The sequence below is a fragment of the Prionailurus bengalensis genome, chromosome A1 (assembly GCF_016509475.1).
Source record: "Prionailurus bengalensis isolate Pbe53 chromosome A1, Fcat_Pben_1.1_paternal_pri, whole genome shotgun sequence".
NCBI lineage: Eukaryota > Metazoa > Chordata > Mammalia > Carnivora > Felidae > Prionailurus > Prionailurus bengalensis.
This window is the reverse complement of record NC_057343.1, coordinates 170,750,504-170,775,956: the sequence shown is the minus strand read 5'-3', so window position 1 is coordinate 170,775,956 and position 25,453 is coordinate 170,750,504. Positions and strand designations below refer to the sequence as shown.

Here is a 25,453-nt window from a genome sequence, read left to right as displayed (position 1 = left end):
ATGACAGATCCAAGATTACAGAGAAAGTTAAGAATAAAGCAGACTAAAAAAAAAAAAAAAAAAAAGAAAAAAAAAGAATAAAGCAGACTAAAGTTCAGTCTGATTCTTAATCAATGACAGCAGAGTAAAAAATTCATTTCAAATAAGAATATATACATCTTCTCTAAGTAGCCTCATTAGTGGAGTGTAATCTAAAGAAAAGTAGTAAACTTACATAATTTTCTGAATGTGGAAATATATAGATTTATATGTTTATAGAAATTTTAATTTCTACACTTGAAGTCTTTTTGATACAGTCCACCTAGTTTTCTGGGTTTAAAACACAATGCTTACCATATTAGCCACTGGGGGGAGGGGAGGGGAATCAAGATATTAAAAACAAAAGGACCCTTTTTGATACATGTCAGTTCTTCAAAAAAATCACACAGTTTTATGATTCCTGGGTTCTGGAATGAAACATATTCAAGCTGAAAACCCCACCATGGCACTTAGAATTTGAGAAGCCTGAGCAAGTAATTTCATTTCTCCAAGCCTTAATATCCTCATCTATAAAATCAGTAGACAAGACTCTTATTAGGGTTAAAAGATAAAATGTTTGGAAAATCACATAGCTCAGACCTGGCACAAAGTGGAATCTCAATAGCGATTAAATCTCTAGTTTTCCTTACAAAATCCTCCTGGCGTCCTGACCAAGGACTCTGGTACATGAATCACACTGGATGGTGGAGTGAATGTTTTAATTAACCCAGGTCACTGAGCTGCCTTAAATGCTTTTCTGTGTAAGGCATATAAAAATCTAAATGATGGAAATTAACAAGACCACATATGTGATAACACAGATCTACCTTGAAACAAGAGTTCAGACGACCAGGGTCAGGGTAGGGGGGGCGGGGGTAGAAATAAATGCACAGGTGCATACAATACATCCATGTACCAAGGGGTTAACCACATGGAATATGGATAAATTAAAAAGCAAGAAAAAAAGTACAGAAGGATATCTCTTGATATGCGTAGCTATAAACTTAAGAATGTGAATACATAGCCCCTGTCCTGGAAGGATCTATAATCTAAGAGAAGAGAGAGAAAATGGGTGATGGGCATTGAGGATGGCACTTGCTGGGATGAGCACTGGGTGTTGTGTGCAGGCAATGAACCATGGGAATCTACCCCCAAATCCAAGAGCACACTTTACACACTGTATGTTAGCCTATTTGACAAAAAAATTATATTAAAAAAAAAAGAAAAAGAAACTGTTAAGTTCAATATAATAGGGTAAGTAATAAGACAAAAGTATGCACAGGGCATCCTGTGACACACACAAAAAGGTGGCAGAATGATTAAGAATTAATCGGGAGAATATACAAAATAGGAAATTAGCTTTATACAAAATGACCGCATATACAGAAAATTACAAAACTTTACTGAGACATAAAAATGAACACATGGAGAGACATTTATTTTAGGAGGAAAAAATTAAAAAAACAAAACAAAACAGAACACAAAAAACAAAAACCAACCAACTTCCCCAAAATTAATTCATGAATCTTACGTGTTGCTAACCAAAATCTTACTGAAATCCTCCTGTTGGGAAAAAGAGGGCAAGAAAATTCTGTAATTTACCTATAATAATAGACAGGCAAGACAAAATGGTTAAACAGACACACTAAAGCAATATGCCAGGACTGATTCTAGATTTAAAAAATTGAGAAATGTAAACAATGACAAGATTAGTAGAAAAAAAAAAAACAAATGTATCATTTGTGGCATAGAGGTCTCTGTAACCATAACAGTAAAAAAAAAAAAAAAATAGCTAAGTGAAAGGCTAGCAGAGTTGATAACAAAAGCTTAAGCATTTTCTGTCTTAAAAATAAGATTAAAGAATAATAAAAAACAGAAAATCAAATTTGGGAAATTTGTAAAGTGCTCTTACAAAATCAATAGCAACATAAACAGCCAAGTAGAAAAAGTGAACATTTTCCAACTATCAAATTTAAGCTGGAATATAAATGTTGCTTCAGCTTCTAGGAGAGATGGAGTAGCTGACAGACAAGAGCTCTCAATTCTATGGCCAACTAGAAAACCCAGATAAATATGGTAATCATCTGCTTGAAAGCAACAGGAACTGCTGAGGAGAGAAAAGAACTTCAGAGAAGTGAGCTTCCTTCTCTAGCCATTTTTACCCTGGGACATGCCAATTCTCAGCACTGGGAAAGGCTGAGTTCCATGAAAAGCCTAGAGGAGGATCACAGTGGGAACAGAGAGGCCAAAAAGCACTTAGCTGGAGCTTAGGAGGCTTCAAGTGTACATTTGGCTTTCTCATCGGTTCATGTGCCAAACGCTGGGGTGCTGCATAGAAAGGGAGGCTTACAGCCTAAACAGAAAACTTATGAAAAGTAGAGCAGAGACATCTCATGACATTTTAGAACCCACCAGGGAGTAGTGCCTATAGAATATACTAGACTATCAGTTGAAAACTTGGAGAGCTAGACAAATGAGATATAAATTAGCCTCAGTTTAGCATAGTGCTTGATTGGAGGACGACTGAATGCTTCCTAGAAGATATTTTCTGGAGCCTATGTAAGTGTCTACTACTTGATATAAAATTTCAAGACATCCAAAAGACAGAGCCACATGATTAAACACCAAGGAGAAAAAGACAAAAGAATTAGAACCACACATGATCCAGATAAGGGAGTTAACTGAAAAGACTTTAAAATAATTATTAATATGTCCAAGTAAAGATGAAAATATGAATAAAGAGATGAAAAGATAAACAATTCCACCACAGAAACTGAATACATCAAGACTAAACTGAATGAAATTCTGAAAGGAGAAGTATTTGAAATTACAAATTCCACAGATATATTTAACAATAGAGTATATTCAACAAAAGAAAACTTACATTATTAACAAGGTACTTCCTCTAGATTCTGGTATTATTAGTGAATATTCTGCAACTACTTCTTAATACTTTGGATGTAAAACCATTTTCTACATCAAGTATGTATTTTTAAAGTAATTAGAAAAATACAACAACAACATAAACAAGAACCTTTTTAAATGTGGGGCAGGGGAGGGATAGCCAGGTAAAGGAAAAGTAGGGAAATACAATCTAGGTAGGAAAATTCTAAGAATAAAAGCACAGATACAAGAAAAAGGATGTTATTTTCAGGACATACAAGCCATCCAACACCACTAAAATCTACACAGTAAGGTGAACTTCTAAAATATCAATATATGAGCTAGAAGGGGAACTAAATCACTAAGTCACAGTGAGGAGTGGGTATATTTAAATCATTATAAGGTGTACAGACCCAATTAGTTATAGGGAGTGACTAAAAGGTTTAACATGGTCAGATTCATTTTGAATAGATATTTCTAGTTGCTAGGTAGAGGAATAATTTAAGGAGTCAAGATTAAAAGCAGGAAGACCAAGCAAGTGGCCATAACAGCCCAGGTAGGAAAGGTGAAGACCTAAGTTACAAAAGTAGTAGAAATGCAAAAAGAACAAATCCGAGAAGCAGGCAGGATAATGTGTCAGTAAAAATTTTTGGATTCCTTGCAGAAGGCTGAGTAAAACCAGAAAAACCATCTACCACAATTCCTGGTTTTCAGTTAGGGTGGGATAGATAATGGTGGTGCCATTAATGAAGAATTGAACTACCACCTGGGTAGTGGGAGGAGCTTTCAAGGTGAAGGTGGTAAATCCAGGTTCAGACTTCTTGAATTTGAGGTGCCTGAGATACATCTACATAGATTTATTTTGATGCTCTGAAATTAATTATCCCAAACTCAGAATCCACTTATTCCCTGGAAATACAAAAATTAGGTTTCAAAAGTACGACAGGCAGAACACTTATACTTCCCTCCCCCAAGATGTCCACATCTGAATCCCCAGAACCTATGAATAAGTTATATGGCAAAAGACACTTTGCAGATGCAATTCAATTAAACACCTTGGGATGGTGAGATTTCCTGAATTATCCAACTGAGCCCAATATAATCACAAGGGTCCTTATTAGAGAGACAGAGGAAGGTCCAACTGAGAAGAAGGCCACATGACAACAGAAGCAGGAAGAGGCTGGAATATGTGTGAAAGGGGTCACCGGCCAAGGAATGCAGGCGGCCTGCAGAAGATGAACAAGGCAAAGAAAGAGATCCTCCCCTTGGAGCCTGTGGCAGGAACCAGCCCTGCCAACACTTTGTGGGGCCCATGAAATGGACTCTGGACTTTGGATCTCCAGCACTGTGTGTAAGACAGTAAATGAGTGCTTTTTTAAGAGACTGAGTTTGTGGTAATTTGTTACAGCACAATAGGAAACTAACACCAGGTTACACTATTCCTCTTGAAAATGAAGGCTAAACTCTGGTTTCACAAAGAATGAGACTTTGTACCACCAAGCAAAATAAAGAAAATCTTGAGGTCTGGAAAGTAGGGCAGGGTGGGGGTGGGCAAAGAGCAATGAGAAGAACTTGGGGTCTTTGGAACTGGGCCCAAGGAAAAGACTGCAATGAGGTATATCCAGCGGTCTGACCCTCTCTCCCATGGAAGATGTCCTCCCACATCCTCATCCACTGACCACCAGGCCTGATGTGGCCCAATCCCACCGTCCTAGCACAGGTGGCCACAGCAAACACTACTGAGAAAGCAAATAAGGAAAACCCCAAACCTGTACTTTGTGAGAAGCAAATGACTGAGAGTCCCTTGCAGAGACTAAGGTGGTTATTCCCAGCTTTTTAAAAATTATATTTATTTTCTAATCTTTGAAAACCTTAAACAGACCCCACTCACTGGAGAAATGCACACATGCACAAGATTTTTCATGTAAGTTCCAAGGCCTCCCAGTTTAAACATCTTTCTAATCTTATAAATGAGGCCTTCTCAGGCAAATACTTAACTGTTTTCCCCATAAAAATTTCTCTAGAAACTATATAATAAGTCTTTCTTCTCTTCAATTACCAGATAATGGAATTTATATTTGTAAGAAGAAAAATTAAAAAATTGATGTTTTCTGAAAGCTTCCAGGTGATTAAGTAACAAACATAGTCTCATCTAAGAGGCAAAAAAATTGAACACTAAGGAACAGAACACTCTTTTTCTCAGTAATAAGGATTATACTTGAATACAATAGTGTATAAATGTTACCTGATCTTCCTAACACATGATTATTTCACCATTTTTTCCTATATTTAGGAGAAATAACTTTCTTAAAATTTATGGACAAAAAATATTCTGAATCTATCATCCTATGAACAGTCATCTGCCCAAGGACAGGATTCAAAAGGAAAGTCTACAAGTGCACTGAATATGTGAGTGAATCCAAATGCAAAGCAGTCTTTCAAGAAACAATATGACGACAGCAGGACCTAAAATTGCTATTGTCTACTAAGTATTTAATTTCTGAGAAACCCTTCTATCTCAAATCCAAGAATTCCACAAAATATTACCAATAAAAGTTCTTAGTTTCAATGAAAAGTCTGTGATATTGTTAAGCAAATATTCTAGAAAGCTATTCTGTAGGAAATAATTACTTTGAGAAGTATGCTTGTTTGTGATACTAATCGACAAAGCAGTAAATCAGCAACAGCACTGTACCTTAAAGAAATATTTTTGCTATTTTTAACCCAAAGTCAATTTGACTTGGCAGGTGGTGGAGGGTTTCTCAGATATAATGGTAACGATAACAATAATAGTGATAACACCAACAGCTGCACTTAATTTGCGTTTAGAACACTGCCTCACACTCAGTATGTACTTTACTTGAATTAACTCCTTTCAGTTTCACAAGTAACTTATGAAGTCCTAGAATCAGGACTATTTTACAGATGTGTAGGAGTGGTTTGGTATCCTCCTGCTCGTGGGCACATAGCCATTTAAGTGACAGAGCCAGGATTGAAACTCAAGCAATCCAACTCCCGCTGACTGCAGAAGGCAATCCTGTTTCTCTCCAGGGGGGGAAAGACGCTCAAAGTGTATGTGCTAGAAATACAGCTGCGTCATCTGTAGCACTTGGAGTCCTATCAGAGTCCCCATGTCCCCAAAGCTCTCGGAATGCTGCTTCATCAGAGCTCTGTATCCATCCCAGTGAAAAGCCTACACCTAAGAACCCTCTAACCACCTCCAATGGCAGGACTGTGGTTCAAAGGGGTTTCTTTGAGGTGAAAATGAGGCTAACCTTCCTGAGCTGCTACAGGGCCAACACGTGCTGTTCCCTCAGTCCGTACTTAATTTTTCTAAGAGGTGGTAGGAAGGGAACTGCCATAATAAGTCACCAACTTGCAATAGTGGAGATATTCTGGAAAATAGTTTCCTATGTCCCCGTTAATTGGACAAACGTGCTTAATTTCCAGAATTGAGTTTTCTACCCAGAAACTTCCTTTCCTGGTGTTTGCCCAAATGAATGCTTTATATACGATTTATGTTTTAAAAAAACAGACAAGAGGGGTGCCTGGGTGGCTCAGTTGGTTAAGCGTCCAACTTCAGCTTAGGTCATTCTCTCACAGTCAGTGAGTTCAAGCCCCGTGTTGGGCTCTGTGCTGACAGCTCAGAGCCTGGAGCCTGCTTCGGATTCTGTAACTCCTTCTCTCTCTGCCCCTCTGCCTCTCATGCTCTGTCTCTCTCTCAAAAATAAATAAACATTAAAAAAAAACACTAAAAAAAAAAAACAGACAAGAAAGTCAATGTTAGCTGGATGTGACCCTAGGAATCACCTACTTGAGCCCCCGTCTCTCCCAACACATGTAGAGACTGGAATTAAATTTTCAAAGAAAAAGATGCTAGTTAGTGACAGCGGTGGGACTAGAATAAGCCCTTGACTCTTGGTCCAGACCATTCATAATACTGTGCTCTTTCTAGGCACCTGACCATGAAATCTGCTCAAAGCTCAGTGGTACGGAAACAAAAGAGTACCATAAATGTTATCAGATATTATCCCTGCAGATACTACTTACAGTTGCAATTCAACATGATAAATTGAAGTGTTAACTTTCAAAAGTACAACTGCTTATTTCAGGAACGGGAAAAGCACTTCTAAAAGCCAAAATATAACCAAAGTAGAATCAACATGCAATTTTGTAACTTTTAAATAGTCCTGAAAAATCTTACAACTATTTCCAGTGCATAACAGAAAATAGCAATAAGAAGGATAAGTACTCCTTTCCAACTATTCTAAAACCTTTGATACTAAAGCAATAATAAGAAACAGATACAAAAACTGTACATAATTTGGCTGACCCTAAGAGTCTTGTCACCAATTAAGTTGCTTTCACTCTGAGAGGAGTTTCGCCTAAAACAAAAATGCCATCTGTTTTACCTAAAACATTAAGATGTTCTATTTTCTTGTCATTTCAGAAATCACATCTGTAGCCATTTTCTGAAAAGACAGCATAAGACATTATATTTATGGGTGACTGCATAAGGAATGATGTTCAATCAAAATGTAATTTTCATCTACTGGGAGAAAATTTCATTTCTCCAATAACTGTAACGCTGTAACTTTGGAGGAACACATAGTACATAAACAGGCTGATTTTCACAAATAAAAAGACCTTAAAAGTTAATGCAGTAAAATAAAGTTGTTTTGTTACTAAAGACAGACAAGGAAAATACGTTTATATTCACTGCGTATGTCTTTGTCGACAACTGAAATCTATCTTGTGTGAGGTTTGTAGGTGAAAAGAAAAAAAACAACAACAACTTATTATTGGTGCTAGTGAGCCACCATATAAGAGGTAAAAATATGAAAAGAACAAAACACAAGCCACTTTTACCTTCAAAACACTTTTAGACACAATATTGGTCCTGGGAAAGACATTCTACTCTACAATCCAATGAACCAATTGAAGATACACAAACACTGGAAAAAACATCACTCACAGTGAAGGCAAACACAATGTCACAAGGGATAAAGAACACATGAAGAAAAACACACAAGCCATCCAACTACCTATGATACTTTGAGTATATATTAAGCACCTACAAAAAACCCTAAAACCCAGGTATGTTTTACTTTGAAAGGTAGCCTAATTACACATACAATTTTCTTGCCTAAAATAAAATAAAATAAAATAATGCTGCTCTCCAAATAAGGATGAAATAAATAAGTCCAAAGGCTCTATTTAAAATTTTTCTTTTACCACAAAGTTGTGAAGTGTTCTGAAGTCCAAGATGGGCTTGAAGCCCTTCCTGACTTTTTCAGGATCAGGATACTTTCACTAAAATCCTTTTCCTTGTTCCTCTTGTAGTGCACGCTTTATTAATCTGCATTTAGAAGGAAAAAAAATCTTGTTCAGAAGAACAGAAGACTTTGAAATATGCCATATTACTTCAGTCTTTCCTGTGAACTGCTTTGAGTTAATTAGCTGTATCTTAGTAATTTCAGGAGACAGGATGGACATGGAGAGAAAAGAAGAGAGAGAACAGAAGACTAAATGTGCAAGAAATCAGAAAAACAAACTACGGACTCTCTCTAGTAGAATTATCACCTCCCCCCACCCGAATACACATCACTTTTAAAAATCACTCACATTCCAGATATTTAATTTACTTTATCACTTCCATAGTGCATTCTATAACTCCAACAGGGGGAAAAACTTTGGCACTATGGCAGTAACAGAACAGAATCCCTCAATGATTTGCATTATCCAGCAGATACACCAAAACTAATGCCAGCTTTTCTTTGGCACTGTCTCATCTCCTTTCCAAAATTTTTCTTCGGTTCCACAAAGTAATGTATTTCCAAATACCTTAACTGGAAATTTTTATAATCCTTCCTAGATTGTAGGTGGTAATCCCCAGGGTAACTCTGCCTTTACACTGTAAGGCAAATCTCACCATAATCCAACATGTATAGAACACATATTTTTCCTCTCCATCGTCTGCGCTTTCCTGATTATGATCTCTGATGGGGTAATTGCAAGATGTTGGAAGCAACAAACAAAATCGCTTTAATTTCATTAGACAAACCATGCAACTAAAACACCTTGTATAAACTTAATTCACTGTATAATAATCTGACAATAAACTAGAACCACACAGCTAGTTAAGAAAGTTTGATTTAAAGAATAAACAATAAAAAGGCAATTAAAACACAGACTAACCAGGCAATTTAGCAGGTGTTCACTCAACACATAACTACTTTGCCATTGCTTTTCAAGAAATAAAACTTAAAACTATCATTTCAAATGCAGTCTGTTCAACCACTTCCACAGATAAAATCTAAAGCTAATAAAATCTAAAATAATTTTGTACCTAGGAATAAAATCACAGTAGACTAATTATAACAGCCCGGGAAGGAAGATTCTTTTCAAGTTCACATAAAATTGATGAAAAGAATGATTTAAGATACCATGCCCTGAAAGCAGTAAGAAGACAAATTCTATCCACATTGTAAATCATTTAGAAATCACTATGTGATAATGATAGCAGGCTACTGATAAACATTTTCTTCAAACTTCTAAATGGCAACAAAAATGTATATAATTAATTGACAGTTACAGTATTTAAAGTTGCCTATTACAAACTTTAAACTGCCTAATGCAAGACGTGTAAAAGGTATTATTTCAGGAGGTGCAAGAAAGCATTAAGAATTTCTTTTTTAATTCTGATAATGAGGAAGCCTAAAGCATAGTCAAGAAGCTAGAGCACTAGCAGACAAATAGAGTCAAGGCAAGGACTCTTACAAAGAAGAAAAGTCAACACTTACATTCCTCTGTGCTTACAGAATGTGATACCATGGGCGAAGAGTCAGCACTACTTGACTTAAAAATTTCTTAAGAAACAGACATTTTTCAATTTTTGGAAGGGATGGGAAGCAGAACAAAGAAAAGTTGAGGCACTTAAGCACGATGCTAATAACAATCTGATGTCAGTCAGAGAGTTCTGGTACTTTCTGCTGCAATGTGTCTTTATTAGGCAATTTGCTAATTATTTTAACTAATTACTTCATAATTCCTCCAAACCATTGCTGTGTAAATCTATAATCTCTGTCTTCAAAATCTAAAAAACTCTGAAAATCAAGTTTTTCAAAATTCATTGGGTGGCAAAACCTATTCCACTTGATCTTAATATTCGGAAATTTTAAGTTATTTGATAAGCCCTGTCCCAGACCAAAATATTATTTATGCAATATGCCATATATTCATATTAAGTTCCTAAAATTTTAAAAATTCTGAATTCACAAAGATTTCAGGTAAAGGACTGAGGATTTTATTTAGAGGTAGGCTATACAGCAGTCCAAGTCATAGACTACTTACAGCAGACATCCTATCTGTGTAGGTTCTGAGCCAAAAGAAAACAAAACAAAAAAACCCACCCAAAACCAAAACCAAACAAAAACCAACAGGAAATGAAAGAAGGAAAACATGAACACATACCAGCAGAGTGTTACACAAGGCAAGAACACAAAATAAATCTGTCATCGAATGACTATCTGAACTAGGGAATAAGTATATTTTAACATGGTCCCAAATAGATCACTAAGAAACAGTGAACATTTAAGAATACTGTGTTTTCTTCATACGTGAACACCCCCAATCTCAATAGAACATATGTGCTCTTACTTTCTCTCTCTTCCAATTCTTTATTTTGCAGTATCTAAGTTTTGGTTTTGGAATAAATGGAAAACCTGTTTCTTAATAATTGTGTGGGATATGATTTTTCTACCTAACTGGTAGAAGAGTCTTGAGAACACGTTTTTAAGAAGCTTCTAGCACCCAGGACTGATTTATTCAGTGCAGATCTGTTTCTACAGTGTACACAACACAACTCTAGTCTGAGGTGACGAGGACAAGGAAGAGTAGTCAATGATCAGAAAACACAGTAGCTAGCCTGGGGTCTAGAAAACGAACCTAATGAGTAGATCATGCTAGCTGCCTACCCACAAGCTGTTTTCATATTTTCTTTTACTGAGGATGACAATAACTTTAACTTACAAAAAAAAAAAAAAGCCCTTGATTCCCCATACTTGAGGTGGCCACATAACACAGTTCTGGCCAATGAAATGCAACTAGAATTCACAAAGTGGAGCTTCCCAGAAAATTATTGTATCCTCAATTTAATAAAAGTCAGCAGACTCAAGTGGTATAACTTTCATCCTCTGCTCCTTCTCCCTGCTCCTAGCTGGAACACAATGCAACGTCTGGAGAAGCAGGCACAACCTTGAGACCATGAGAACAACTGCCACAGGCTGAGGCAGGGCTGAAAGGTAAAAGGGGCCCAGTCCTTTAATGACCTCAGGGAACACATCACAAGTCCTGAACTACCTACTATGAAACTCATACCTAAGAAAAATAAACTGCTTTCTTGTGAAGCCAATGTAGTAAGGTTTTTGTTATCTGCAGTTGAATACAATCTGAAGAGAAACACTATACCCACAAGAAACGATGCTGAAGTACCAAGAACTCATATTAATCTTAAAAGAAGATATCACTGAATGCAAGATGATTCTTCTAATGCAAAAAATTTCCCATAAAGATTGATCACTATAGACATACTTTTCCTTAGAGGGCAGCTTAATTTTAAATCTGTCCTTAACTGCCTATCAAATACTACACATAACTTCTCATAATTGCTACCTTCTCTACCTGAATTTTTAGTTACCAATTCGGCAAACACCTCCACCATATGAAGCACTTCTTCCTCATTTCATTCAACCATATGTAACGTCTTCAATTCAAGCAAGTCTTCTTCATTTTCTCCATGGAAGTTGAAAGGCAGATTTCATAAAAACTTAAGCTCAAACCTCAGAATTTACCAAACCTATGCTCTCTTTAATTTAATACAAAAAGATATGCTAACGTAGGCATTATTTTAAACTTCATATAGAATTTTATAAACCTAAGAGTATTTGACCAATCCCTTCTGGTTATTGATGAACATTTAAGTATTTTAAACATTTAAAGTATTTGTTTGGATGATAAAGCTGAGAGACATATTTTGCCCACAGTTCTCTTCACCTCTATATAGGATTATTTCTGCAGGATACATTTCTTCCAGTGCAATGCCTAATTTGAATGCACCTGGCACATATTACTAGGTTACCTTCCAGAAAGATTGCCAGGTGTCATGTTAGGATGGTGAGCAAAATCCAACCTATGCCTTCATGGGATTTATAGCAAGTTCCTTCAGCAGAATATTACATAGGTGATAAGTTGGACAACAGTGGTTAAACACATAGTCACATGGGAGCACGTAAGAGTGCCACCTAGTCTAACTCAAGGGTATCAGAAAAAGGTTCCAGGAATATAACATCTAAATTGAGTTCTAAAAAGATAATCAGAATTTGTGTGTGTGTGTGTGTGTGTGTGTGTGTGTGTGTACGTGCGTGTGTGTATATGACTGGGGATGTGGTGGGAAGGGTTTTTGTTTTGTTTTGTTTCTAGGCAGCAATAGTCTAGAAGTAAGAGAACACAGTATGTCAAGAGAAGGGCTGAAGCACATAGTGCAGGCCGAGGTGACGTGAAAGATGACGCGAGACACCAAAATGCAGACACATGATTCAAGTTAAAGAGTCTGTGAGTTTATCCTTAAGGCAATGGAGAAAAGAAGAGTTTTGAACAGAGAATTTAGAACATCACTGCTAGTATCCGGTACTATTAAGTTCATATAGGTAAACTTATTTAATTCCTCCAACAAATGTAGGAGGGAGGGACACCCACCACTGGGGTGTCACCATCATCCAGGGGAGAGACACTACCAACCTAAAATAGGGTACTGGCACTGAAGATAAGGAGAAGTGGACAAAACTGCAATACATTTAGAAAGTAGAATGAAAAGAGACAAAGATGACCAGGGCAATCCTGAAATTTATTATCCAAATGAATATACCTTTGAGAATCAAAGGGGACCACTAATGAAAAACTGAATACACGCTCACTCTAAAACTGAGGCCCAAGTTGAGGCGCCTGGGTGGCTCATTTGGTTGAACATATGACTTCCACTTAGGTCATGATCTCACAGTTCATGAGTTCGAGCCCCACATCAGGCTCTGTGCTGACAGCTTAGAGCCTGGAGCCTGCTTCGAATTCTGTGTCTCCCTCTCTCTGCCCCTCCCCACTCATGCTCCGTCTCTCTCTCTCCTTCAAAAATAAATAAAAACATTTAAAAAAAAATTAAATTGAGGCCCAAGTAAGTGGAGGACAAAGCTGACATTTTATTGAAGTGCTTGGGACCACAGAGTGGGTATGAGTAGAGACTAGGAGTTCTGTTTTAGAGAACACTGAGATGGAGGTACAAGTGAGCCATCTCAATGGAGCTATCCACCTGGCCCGTGGGCAGAACTCCAGAGACTTTTCTCAATAGAGATATACATGTGGTGAGTCAACGGTACGCTGACAATAAATGAAGGCAATGGAGTAGGAAATATCACTCTTACCAGGAGCTTTTATCTTTTAAATCTTCCTGAGGCAAAACAATTATTTATTTAAGATCTCTTATATGCTCTTGACTCTCCACCTCTTTCAGATGTTAACATAATCTCAAGCTACACATCTGTATTCCTGTAGATTTTTCTACGGTACACATTTACCTTCAGTTTCGGTAACCAAATTTACAACAATGATTTGGATTCATGACGTCTCCGTACTTCCAGTGCCTTCTTACTTTTGATTCACACATTAGTCAGCTGAGTTGACTTTATCCAGAAAATTTTTAAAGAGTACCTGTGGTACATTTTTATAGGTGTTTTCATATTTGAAAATGTCTTTTTTTGTTGCCTTCGCATATGAAAGAGAACTGTGAGTATAAAATGATTTCAAACCTCCACAGACTTGTCGTTACCGAGAAGAAACCTAAGTCAGTCTAGCTTTTGTTCCATATTATACATGATCTGTCTTTTTGCTTGGGTACTTTTACAATATGTCCTTTTCCTTTTAATTGAACTAAGTTAGCAAGACACACCAGGGGTGACTCTCTTTTCATTTGTATTACCCAGAACTTCACCCTTTTCATCTATAAAGCAAGACCTTCTCGGCTCAGAAAACTTTTCATCAATTGTATCTTTGATCGTTGCCTCTGCTCCATTTTTTTCCCAAAGAAAATCTCTAAGTCTTTTGTTAAAATCTTGCCTTCCATGCCTATCATCTTCTGTCCTGTTGTTTCCACTTGTCTTCCTTGGCACTGCGTTCTGGCAAAGCGTCTCAAGGGTTTTTTCTGTCATATCACTGGACACGCTTGCACAATATCAGCCTCACTCTTCAGTACAAATAATGAAGATGCTCTCTCATTGCACCCCCACCAATAACCTTTCCTTTTGTGGCTCCCCCATGCCGGCTCGCCATCTTTTTATTTCAGCTCTCCGCGTTCTGTTTCAGGCTTCTTAGAGATCATGACTCAAACTTTTTGAGAACACCAAAGAGGTCTTTGTGAAATGTTTTCCTAGTCTCTGTTACAAATCATTTTAAAAGGCAAATCGTTCTCCCAAGTCTTCTTGTACCCCTACTTTTTGTCATTCTGTAGGGCCTTTGCACAGGTTTCCTATGGTAACTTTCCATTTACTTTCCTACCCTCTCAGAAGTAAACATCTACCCAGACTCTGTGTATGCTAAAGGTACCCTTGGTCTTTATTCTGGGATTGGCTGAACTCCCTCTCTTATTCCAGAGTTAGTTTTTTTTTTTTTTGACAAGTATTTGTTGAGCACCTATAATGTGCCAAGTATTTGCCAGGGGATTCAAAAGCAAGTAAGTTCCCTGCCACCATAGAGCTAATATTTTAGCAAGAGAGATGGACAGCAAGAAAGAAATAAAATAACCAGTTTGTTAATAATGCTTGAAGGAGGTAAAGAAAATGCAGTGATGGAGAACACTGAATAAGTTTTACCATATATATAATACATATATAAATAATATAATATACATATAATAACATAAATTATAAAATAAGGAATAGAAGTCCAGATGCATAGAGGTAGCCTGAATGCAAAAGGTCCAAAAGGCCAATCAATCAAGGTGGCTATGGCTGTAGTATTCATTCTTTTATGCCAGCTCTGGAAAACAAATGGAGAGGTTCTTTCTTCAGCAAAGAATATCACAGTATCTTTCTGGCCCGTGCCACTGTCAGTAGCAATTTCCATAAATGGGTACTTTCCTAGGTCAGTGCTCTACCATCAGTTCTCCATTTGTTTCTCCCTATTTTATTTCTGTCAGATTGAGTCTCCAAATTGGTTGTAAAATACAGACACAATGGAAGCCCCCTTATTGTGATTAAGGCTGGCAATAGATCTGTTAATTGAAAGAGATAAAATTGACTTGAAAGTCAAAGGTAAAGTAGGACATTTTAAAGTTATACATATATGACTCAATAACTCATATTCATGTATGTTTTACATATATATAATTTCCTAATCTACTGATACAACAGCAAAGCTACTTTGACTATGGGACCACTAATTCCTGGATTGTACCTACTACATAATCATCATGTGATTGATCATGTATGGTTTCCAGCTTAGGTTTTTGTAAAGTAGACCAAGAACTTCAACATTTAAAAAAAAAATATTAGGCAACAGGAGTACAGACTGCTTCTCCATCTTTATGATTTTCTTCCCAAATATTTTATAGGCATCTCACCGATCAGTGACTTACCTTTGTTGAAAATCTCCAACTTCATGTATAAAAGCAAACTTTTTGTATAATTCATCAGTTTAATAAAAAGTAATCAAATCATGCAAGAAAAGTAACAAGATCAACTGATCTGGGAATAAATAATCGATTCGTGATAATCATACAACTCAACTGAACTACAGAGGGAGAGAATTATACTTGTTTCCCTAGCTAGCAGCTTATTGATGACAAGGTCAAGGTACGATGGGCACCAAAAAGGAATGGAAAGAATCAACTGATCTAGTTGGCTAATTAAATGGAGACTGGTTAACAGAAATCTTAGGCAGAGAGAATGAAAATAATAGCTACCTATCTCCTTAACAGCCTCAAAAAACAGCACTGTCCCTGTATTAAAATATTAGTCCTCTTGTCTGGTTGATAAAATACCGGAATTTCAAAGCTGTGGGAGTAGACACTATAAAAAGGAAAAGGAATCAATCCCCATATCTGCTTCTAGAGACCTGCAATGTTGCTTTTATTTCTAACTGTTTACCACTGGTCAGTGAATAATTGCATTTTTCAGCCTAGTCGATCAACTTTATAGTTTGTGGATATCTTAAATTGTGGCAATAGGTTGACCATCAAGCCAAGGTTTGGTGTTCCTCTGACTGTTCATCATCATCTTTGTTTTCATGAGTTTCAACAGGAAATTGAGAGAGTCAGTCTCAGGGTCCCTAATCAGCCATCACATAAAATGAAAGTGTCAAATTTTTGTTTTTTAATATAATAGGTGTTATTCACCTAAGTCAATGTAAGGTTGAAACAGTATTTCAGGAATTAATAACTCATCATGTCTGGTATCATAAAAAAATAGAAATGTTAAGAGTAATAAGACAATCATGGGAAAAGGTAGAGTCTTTTCTCCTTGTCCCTCCCCCAAAGACCTTTATATTTCCCTGGGTGCGGTGGGGGGGAAATACCAGGCAACATACAAGCTGGCAGATGATTGATTTGGAATGGCAAACACCAAAAAACGGTACTTGATGTTGGTATCCAGACATGATTGTTCTAAAATAAGTTCTAACATAAAATTAACTAATATATCTGTTGAAGCTATCTCCAACTCCCTAAGAAACTTTCAGTTACTTCAAGTAATATACTATATTCTACTGAAGTCTTTTCAATATAACATCCTTTCTAAAAATATCCCAGATTACACACAGCCTGAAATGTATTTCTGGATAATTGGAGAACTGGTCAATCTGTATCTTGAAGAAGTCAAAATTAATAAAATATAACTCAGATGCAACAGATGAAAATACACAAACACCTTTCACAAGCAATTAATACTTAAACAGAAAAGCAACTCAGAAGAGAGTTTAGGAACTCATCCTTCAAATCCATTAGTGAGTATTAATTCTTAAACAGACTAGACTATTAATACCCACAAAGACCTACACTAGACTAGAACAGCTCAGTTTTTTATTTTTGAGATTCTCCACTGCTGTCAGTTAACAATTCCCCCATTAAAAGAAAATTCTAAAGTAGCTTTAAAAGAAAAGGACATTTCAGCTACTCTCATACTAATAGAACCTGCAAAAGGTCCAGAGTGTCAAATCCTAGTCAAATCATGTATTCTATTATTACCTTGAATTCCCTTAGGATAATATTAAAATGCAGCCCGCAATTTTCAAGAATGGAAATCCTCAATCTTCCTGACTTTGTACATTTTCTTGCTAACTAAGGTGAAGGTATTTCTGTACTAGTTTTCTAGTACATGACAAGATTTGAGCTCTCACTATTACAATCCACGAGCAACAAGCACAGTTCTTACACTAGGTATCACTGTTAATCTCCCCCAAGAAAAGCCATGAGGCACAAGTCAAGCTCCATCTTGACATTCATGGCTCTCTCAACAGACTCCAGGTGTTCATATTAAAACCACTCTGGTTCAAGTCATGGAATCTCAGTTCAGTTCTGTACAAATGCTTCTACCAGTTCTGTATTATAATAGATAACACTGACGGAATCTGAGCAGTTAGAATTCTCTCTCTCCTTTTCTTCACTTAAAACTTAAGCTGAAACAACTGTTAGGGATATCAGATACTTTTCTTAGATACTTTCTGAGTGTGACTTGGTATAAAAATACATTGATGACATGGTAACCAATGAGAAAATGATTTCAAGCCTTGAACCTCATTACACTATAGGTAATTATTGTGAGAAGAACTATTTGTGATAACATCAAAAACACAAAATGTGGGATCAGGCAAATCCTCTTTGTCAACAACAGAAAGTCTTATGTGTAAAAACTGATCTGATCAAGTCAACTCATTCAGTATCTTTTGAACCCACTCAGTGCAAAGAGCCTCGAAGAATGCAATCTCAACGGAATTAATTCTGTAAGAATACAATGATGCTGAGATGCAACCTAAAATTTTTCAGGTCTCATGGTATGAAACTCTAAAATCTCAAGTGAGCAGCTGTCCAAATGTTGAGCAAATTCAAAGCTCTTCCTAACTGTTGTTTATTTTTGCTTGCAGTAGTAGTGTATTTGGAAACCCTCTGGCATCCAGACTCCAAATATTAGATGAAAGAACTATTTAGGGAAAATATATGCCAGGATACCACATTTTCACATACAATGTGAGCCATGTCGTATGCACATCTGGTGTCTAAAGTTCAATATTCTCTTCAATCAATAATTAACTGTATTTCAACAAGTCTTTATTCAATTCTTGCTATGTTAAGTAAACTTCCGAAGGTATGTTGGGGGAAATAAATAAAAGAAATAGTTCCTACCATCAAGGAGTTTACAATCTAGCAGACTTAACCTCAAATAATTATACTGACAGAAATAAGACAAAATCCATTCACAGCTATATGAGTAAGTCATTTTGGACCTGATTTAGATGAACATTTAGGGCCCCTGTCATAATGGGATGACACTTTGGGCATCTAGAGGGGAGGGGGAATACTGTACATATGGTAGGTATGTGCACTGGAGTGGCCAGTGGGTAAACTGTAGTAGACAGACTTCAAGATGACTGCCATCATTCCCTCTGCTTCCTATATATGCTCCTCACATCATGTAATGGAGAAGAATTTCCTCCCCTTGAATCTCGATTGACCTTAATGACTTGCTTGACTAAGAATGTAGTGGGAAGGACCTCCTAGGACTTCTGAGGCTAAGTCCTAGAAGCCTTGCCGCTTTCACTCAGGTGACTTTCTCAGGGTTCTGCTGTGGGTTGATTCCTGTGACAACTACATGCAATAAATTAGAGGCAGAGAGAAACTGATAACAAAAGAGCAGGAAGGCATTGCAGTGGTTCAAGTAAAACGTAAAAAAAAAAAGTGGCTTGAAACCGAAAAGTAACAGGAAGGCAGGAGATGATGGATGTCAGAGATGAGTAGAGGGGAAAATCCAAAAGACTCTCCAGTCCCTGACACTTAAAGAGCAAGAAAAGGTAGAAGTCAAAGTGGGTTCTGGGGTTTTAAAACCTAGACAACCAAAAAGAGAAGGATACTATTAATAAAGATTGTGATCCAGAAGGAAGTATGCATGGAGAAAACCAGAGGAAATTAAATTAGAAGTGCTGGGCAGCCATCCAGGGAGAACCATTCAACAAGCAAATGGCAATGGGGGTATCAAGTGCCTTTTGTGGGATTAAGTGTTTTTTATATCTGGTAGTCTGAAGTCACCCAAGTCCAAAGCACTGACTTCTTTTGTATCTCCACATGCTTGATGGTTTCTTTTAAAATTAAGCCCTTTTTTTTTCGGGCCAAAAGAGACATAAGATCCCTTACCAATAAGTGCCTGGCTTAAAATTAATAGTACTTAATGGTAAATTATAATTGATTTGAATAAATTATTCTCAAACTAAAAAAATTTTCTACTTGAAAAATTAAATTTGCAGATTTACAGAAGTTATCTCAATGTAATTTTAGCTGTATACTTGGTGGCATTTCAAATTATCCACTTAAAAAAAAAATTCCTTTATACACTGTCAGAACACACAACTTGCTGGCCTGAGCTATGGCAACACTTGTTTCCATCCTGCCTGAAGGACCAAATGCCACACCAAGACTGAAATCCCTGCATGTCTCAAAAGTTTACCTTCCATCCTGTATGTCCTCTGCACTCCTAATCCTCTAAATCTTTGTATTAAAGCTTTACAATTGTTTCTTTAGGCAATTATATGTGTGCAGAGAGAAAAAGAAACATCTCTGTGCGTTTAAGGATTATTTAAGGCTAGAAAATTTATGACTTGTTCAGGGTGCCCTAACTTTTAACTCTTGTTGTACCTGCTTTCCACACAGACTACAAATGCATACACTACAATAGCTTACGTAACCTTGTGGACTCAAGCAGGTACATGGACATATATCACATCACTGTGAGCAGATTATGGACTACTTTTTAAACACTCACAAACAAAAGTACGTTAAGTTACATAGCTATAACTTATGTTGCCAACAACATGATCAAATTCATTTACATGTGTTACCGAAACTATGGGTTTAGAAACTATGGGTTTCTCATCCTTTTTACATCATAATTCCTTGAAGACTCTTTTGAGACATTTTTTGCTACTCATCCCCCTCATACAATTTTAATATAACACTTAAATGTATGTCTGTTATGCACTATTACATACCATTTTTATGCTATTTTTATATATTTAAAAAAAATAGTACTTTTTTTTTTCACACTCGAAGAACCGATTTTTACCCTCCTAAGAAGGACGTCTCCCTCACTGAGAATGCATGTTTTAGTTAGATTAGTAATTTGTTACTTAAATAAGAACTATGCTTATAATCAAAATAATGCTAAGCCTTAGATGATTATGTAAGATTCATGAAGAATATGAGAAAAATGTGTGACCATACTTCTGAAACTTCTAACTCAAAGACTGAGAAGTGCAAACATTTATTTCACTTTCAGTACCTGCTAAATAAAGCTATCAAACTCTTCCATTTTAAAGGTTACCATCATTCCTCATTCTTCAGTGATATTACTGAGAATGACTCAGTATTTGTGGCTAACAAGTAAAATATAGATTTTAAAACCAGAAGAGTAAGTAGTTCTATTCATGAGGTCCTCAAGTACAAAAGAGATAAAAGTAAGAATTCGACAATTGTTAAGTGCCCCAATTCACCTAACCACAGAAATAGTAGTAGCACTGACGTTTGATAGAAAAGAACTGAGAAGTAATATTAAGATGAAGAACACTGTTTAAATACAAACTGTTTTAAAGGAAATATTAAAAAGTGACAATTTTACTAATAGTCTCAAAAATTCTATTAGATCTCCTCAATATCAAAGCCAAAAAACATATTCCTTAGTTAATACACCTGTATCTCCTTTCTTCCTCCAGCATAAGTAGGACTAAATATCACTGCTAGTTAAAGCAAGGACAGTAGAGGAAAAAGAGAAGCCACAGGGTTTCTCACTCACTGTGGCTCCATCCCACACACCCTTCCATGCACCCAAAGGAAGACGAATAGGGTGCAGAAGGGGCATGAGTTGCTTACAGCAAGCATAACATATTTTTACGGTAGCAGAAACAAAGATCTTTCCCCACCAAAATACAAAAAGGAGGAAAAGTTAAGAGAATTAGGCCTAAAGCCAAAGAGATTTATGGATACCACAATTTATTAGGGGCACAATATTTAAGAAATAGCCATGTAACCCCAAATATTTACTTATTTTAAGACAAAGAAAACATTTAGTAGTTGCAGTATCATTACTCTTCCATGACCTGACAATCTGAAAGCTTTTAAGACTGCAACAAGACTTTCTTTAAAAAAAAAAAAAAAAATTTTTATTAAAAAAAATTTTTAATGTTTATTTATTATTGAGAGACACAGAGAGACAGAGTATAAGCAGGGAAGAGGCAGAGAGAAGAGGAGACACAGAATCCAAAGCAGGCTTCAGGCTCCGAGCTGTCAGCACAGAGCCTGATACGGGGCTCGAACTCACAAACTATGAGATCATGACCTGAGCCAAAGTCGGACGCCCAACCAACTGAGTCACCCAGGTGCCCCCCCCCCAATTTTTTTAATGTTTATTTATTTTTTTTTAGAGAGAGAGACTGCAGAGGAGGGAACGGCAGAGAGAGACAGGGAGACATAGAATACGAAGGAGGCTCCAGGCTCTGAGCTGTCAGCACACAGCCTGACGTGGGACTTGAATTCATGAACCAGGTGATCATGACCTGAGCCAAAGTCAGATGCTTAACCACTGAGCCACCCAGAAGTCCCCCTGCTTTTTTTTTTTTTAATTTTTTTTTTTTAATGTTTATTTTGAGAGAGAAACAGAGTGGGAGCAGGGGAGAGACAGAGAGAGAGGGAGACACAAAATCTGAAGGGACTTTCAAGTTAAGATATAAACTATCAACAGTTAATCCCTTCTTTTTCTGGCCAAAAAAAAGAAATATAGGATTTCTTTGCCATTACTTCAGTGATACTTTATTGTAACTAAAAAATACTTATCTTCTTGTTCTAAGGTATGAACTGTATATGTTTTAAGTCTCTACTTCTTGAAGAAATTTAGCCAACTAAGGCTTTATTCTATGCTTAACCAAAATGTCAACTTTATTACAGCAATTGTGTATTTTCTATAATACTATTATTCCATTTATTTTTAAATAATCTCAATAAAGAATACCTAGTTAAAATTATGAATTATCCTTTACAATTATTCTTTGACCCTACAATTTTTAAATACTAAATTTCTCGGATAGTAAAAAGTTATATAACATAAGAATACACTGTGTATCTGGGTATTGTGGGTACTGATCTATTGATATTTGGTTATTAAAAACAGATGACGTGGTTAAATAATTACCAATAAAAACACAAAACATTTCTTTCTAAATGAGAGGTAGCCACCAATTAGTCACTCCATTTTTAGGTCACCTGAGCACCCTTCCCAATTACCTTAACATAAACCCACAATGCTAAAATGAGACAGTCTGACCAGCACAATGACAAATAACTAGTAAATAGTTTGCAGTAAAATCCTTAATAATTAAGTTTCTTCCTTCATTTTAAAAATAGGATCAGGGATTAATGAAAATAAGGTAAGTAAAACAATGAGTTAAGAAAGAACATAACCATAAATTGTATTTACCATTCCATCCCAAATATCTGTAAAAAATACTGTTATAATAGTTCATTCAGCAATCAATGTACCAAGCACTGTGTTAGCTATTAACACCGAACATGACAGCCCTGGGAGAAAATTCATTTTTTCAGACAACTTTGTACAATTAATAAATTGATTAAATAAAATACTTCCTCAAAATATATACTGGCTAGAGCAAAAAATGTTGAAAAGCAAGAGTGTCAAGTCAGAACCGCGGCAAAAGTTTGTGAGAAATTATGTATTTACCTTGGATCTGCACTCAGCGTTATTACAGTTTTTTGTGGTAGAGAACTTTGTGAGCTTTGTTTCAAATCCTATAAAAATAAGCAAAAATTTTTTTAATTTTAATTTTAAAACTCAAGTTTCAAAATTAGCTATGTAATAGTACTTACAAGAATCCTAAAAAGGGTAAAATGGGGAAAAAATCCTCTCTCCAGCTACACAAAGTCCATCAAAGTTCAAGATAAGTAATTCTTGTGTGTGTGCATACATGTGTGTGTGCATTTAGATCTCAGGACGGCATATGTCACAGGGACCAGACTCCAATTAGGAACCAAATCAGAGTCCTAAAGATAACTGTGCAAAAAGTTTTACTACTTTACCTTTGTATCACAGGTTTCATTCATATCCTATGCAATGTTTGCCCATTTGTTGGATTTTTTGCCTTAATATGAAAATATGAAACCATAATTTGATTACAAGCATCAGTATAAGAAAATACTGAAATTATCTCTGATTCCAGATGTGTAAGTTCCAATTACATGCAAAATTTCAAAGCCTATCATTCATAATAGACTCTAATGATAAAAAAAAAAAATTACAATTTTAAAATATCTGAGTCGCCAAGTGGAAGTCTCAAGAGGTCTGCAACCAACCATTTTTTTCAACTGTTCTTTGCTGTGGAATAGCATATTCTTCCTTTCAGAGTATGTTCTGTTTTATTGGCTCATCTGATCCTAACAACAGTATAAGCTATGTCTGGTATCGTCTCATCTTACAGGGCTCATAGATGTTAAGCAACTTTTTCAAGGCCCATGCAATCAGGTTCAGAGGTTGAGGCTAAAAGCTAGTCTCCTAATTCCTCAACCACTCCTCTTCTGTTACACACATCTGAACACTGCCCACAGCACTCCATGGCCTGATCCTAAAACCAGAAGACAATTTAGGATCATTCAAACTGAAGTTCAGCAAGAACAGATTAAGGATTTACAGCAGCAGTGCAAACACCAAGGGGCTTCTAATTTAAGCCAAGCAAAAATAACTAATTATGATGCCCAGTTATCTCACCATATCATCTTACAATACATTATCATCAACACACTTAAGAGTGTTTTGGAAGCCTGTTATGTTTCACATAACAAAGTAAGTTCATTATTTTATTTTTCATGCTTAGATTTAGTCAGAACAAAATATACACCATAAACCAAATACAGACACACTGATAGGAAAGAAGCACACACAGATATTTCATATAAAATGATATAAATTCTAAGTACAAGGAAATCACAATTTTTTAATGTCTCTTTTCACTAAGCTTCTCATCCCCCTTTCCAAATTAAGAATAAAAGAATCACACACTTTTATGATAAATATAAAAGATATCAACTAACCATGTCTAGGAGGTTATCAAAAGAGTAAGAGTTGTACGAGCTTTTGTCCTTCAAAATAAGAAGTAGTGCAGAATATCCGATTATCTTCTTCAAATTCATTAAGGAATGAAAGAGTCTGTGAACCAAAAATGTTACTGGTCTGAGAAGTAATTCAAATATCTGTATACAGTATTTTCAGTTTCTTTAATAATGGCCAAACCACCATTACTCTCATCCTGTCTTCACAAAGTGCAACCTATAATGAACCTATAAAAGAATTGATACTTTTTTGCCCACAATTAAGTACTTAGAAAAAAAGGAGGGGGGTTAATCACAAGATACCACTAATAAGGATTCATTTAAAGTAGAAAACCTTCTGGACATACCTGAAACACATAAACTTATTCAAAATGATTCTTCTTTTTTCTTTCTTTTTTTTTTTTTTACCTGCTGATACATTCTATGAATATCATGTCAAATAATAACACCCTGCATGATCACTCCAACAGCTTTAAGGCGTTCTTACCAAAAAAGCACTTTGATACTTTAGAAAATTCTTTAGCAAGTGTTGAAATAGCAAGAGAAGACATGAGTTTAACTCTTGCTCACAAAATTCAATCAGTATACACACTTCAAAAAATTCAAATTCTTGTTCAAAAAAAGAGAAAGTTTTTACAAGTCTGGCTAATGAAATTGTCTTTGTCCCTGTTAAATTTTCTTGGTCATTAAAATTGCTAACTGTATTCAAACTGTATTTTTACGTTAGAGGAACCAAAGAGATGCATACCAGTGAACTGATTCAAGATCAATTCCAGAATATAATCTTAGGACATTACCAGCTATTGCTGAAACACTACACATAGGAAAAGAATTTGTTTGAAGTTTTTCTCAAGTTCAGTCTTGTTTCTTTAAAGAACAAGTATCCCTGTTTATAGAACAGTTATCTCTAAACTCACTGGAGAAATCTGTAGAGAAACTTGGTGACTCATGCTTTAATCAACCACGGAGTCTATTATGTTTTAGAGTGATTATATCATTTTCCCCAACATAGGAAGCAATTTTGCATCTATACATTAGGAACATTTTTGTGGCATGCAACATCAAAAAAAATTGTAAGAGAATCAGAAATAACTTCTTTTTGCAGAGCATTGAGATTACCTTCAAAGATGTAAGTGA

At 36.0% G+C, this 25,453-nt stretch overlaps 1 protein-coding gene across 1 annotated transcript in view; it reads right to left on the bottom strand.

Annotated features, from left to right (window-relative positions):
* The window catches only part of MAN2A1 (mannosidase alpha class 2A member 1), a 167,154-nt gene that overhangs the window by 56,087 nt on the left and 85,614 nt on the right, over nucleotides 1-25,453 (bottom strand). Inside the window, exons 11-12 of the mRNA XM_043595195.1 lie at nucleotides 24,299-24,413; nucleotides 22,935-23,002 (exon numbers count right to left, since the gene is read on the bottom strand). Of these exons, the coding sequence (XP_043451130.1) occupies nucleotides 22,935-23,002; nucleotides 24,299-24,413 (183 nt within the window). The remainder of the gene's footprint in view (nucleotides 1-22,934; nucleotides 23,003-24,298; nucleotides 24,414-25,453) is intronic.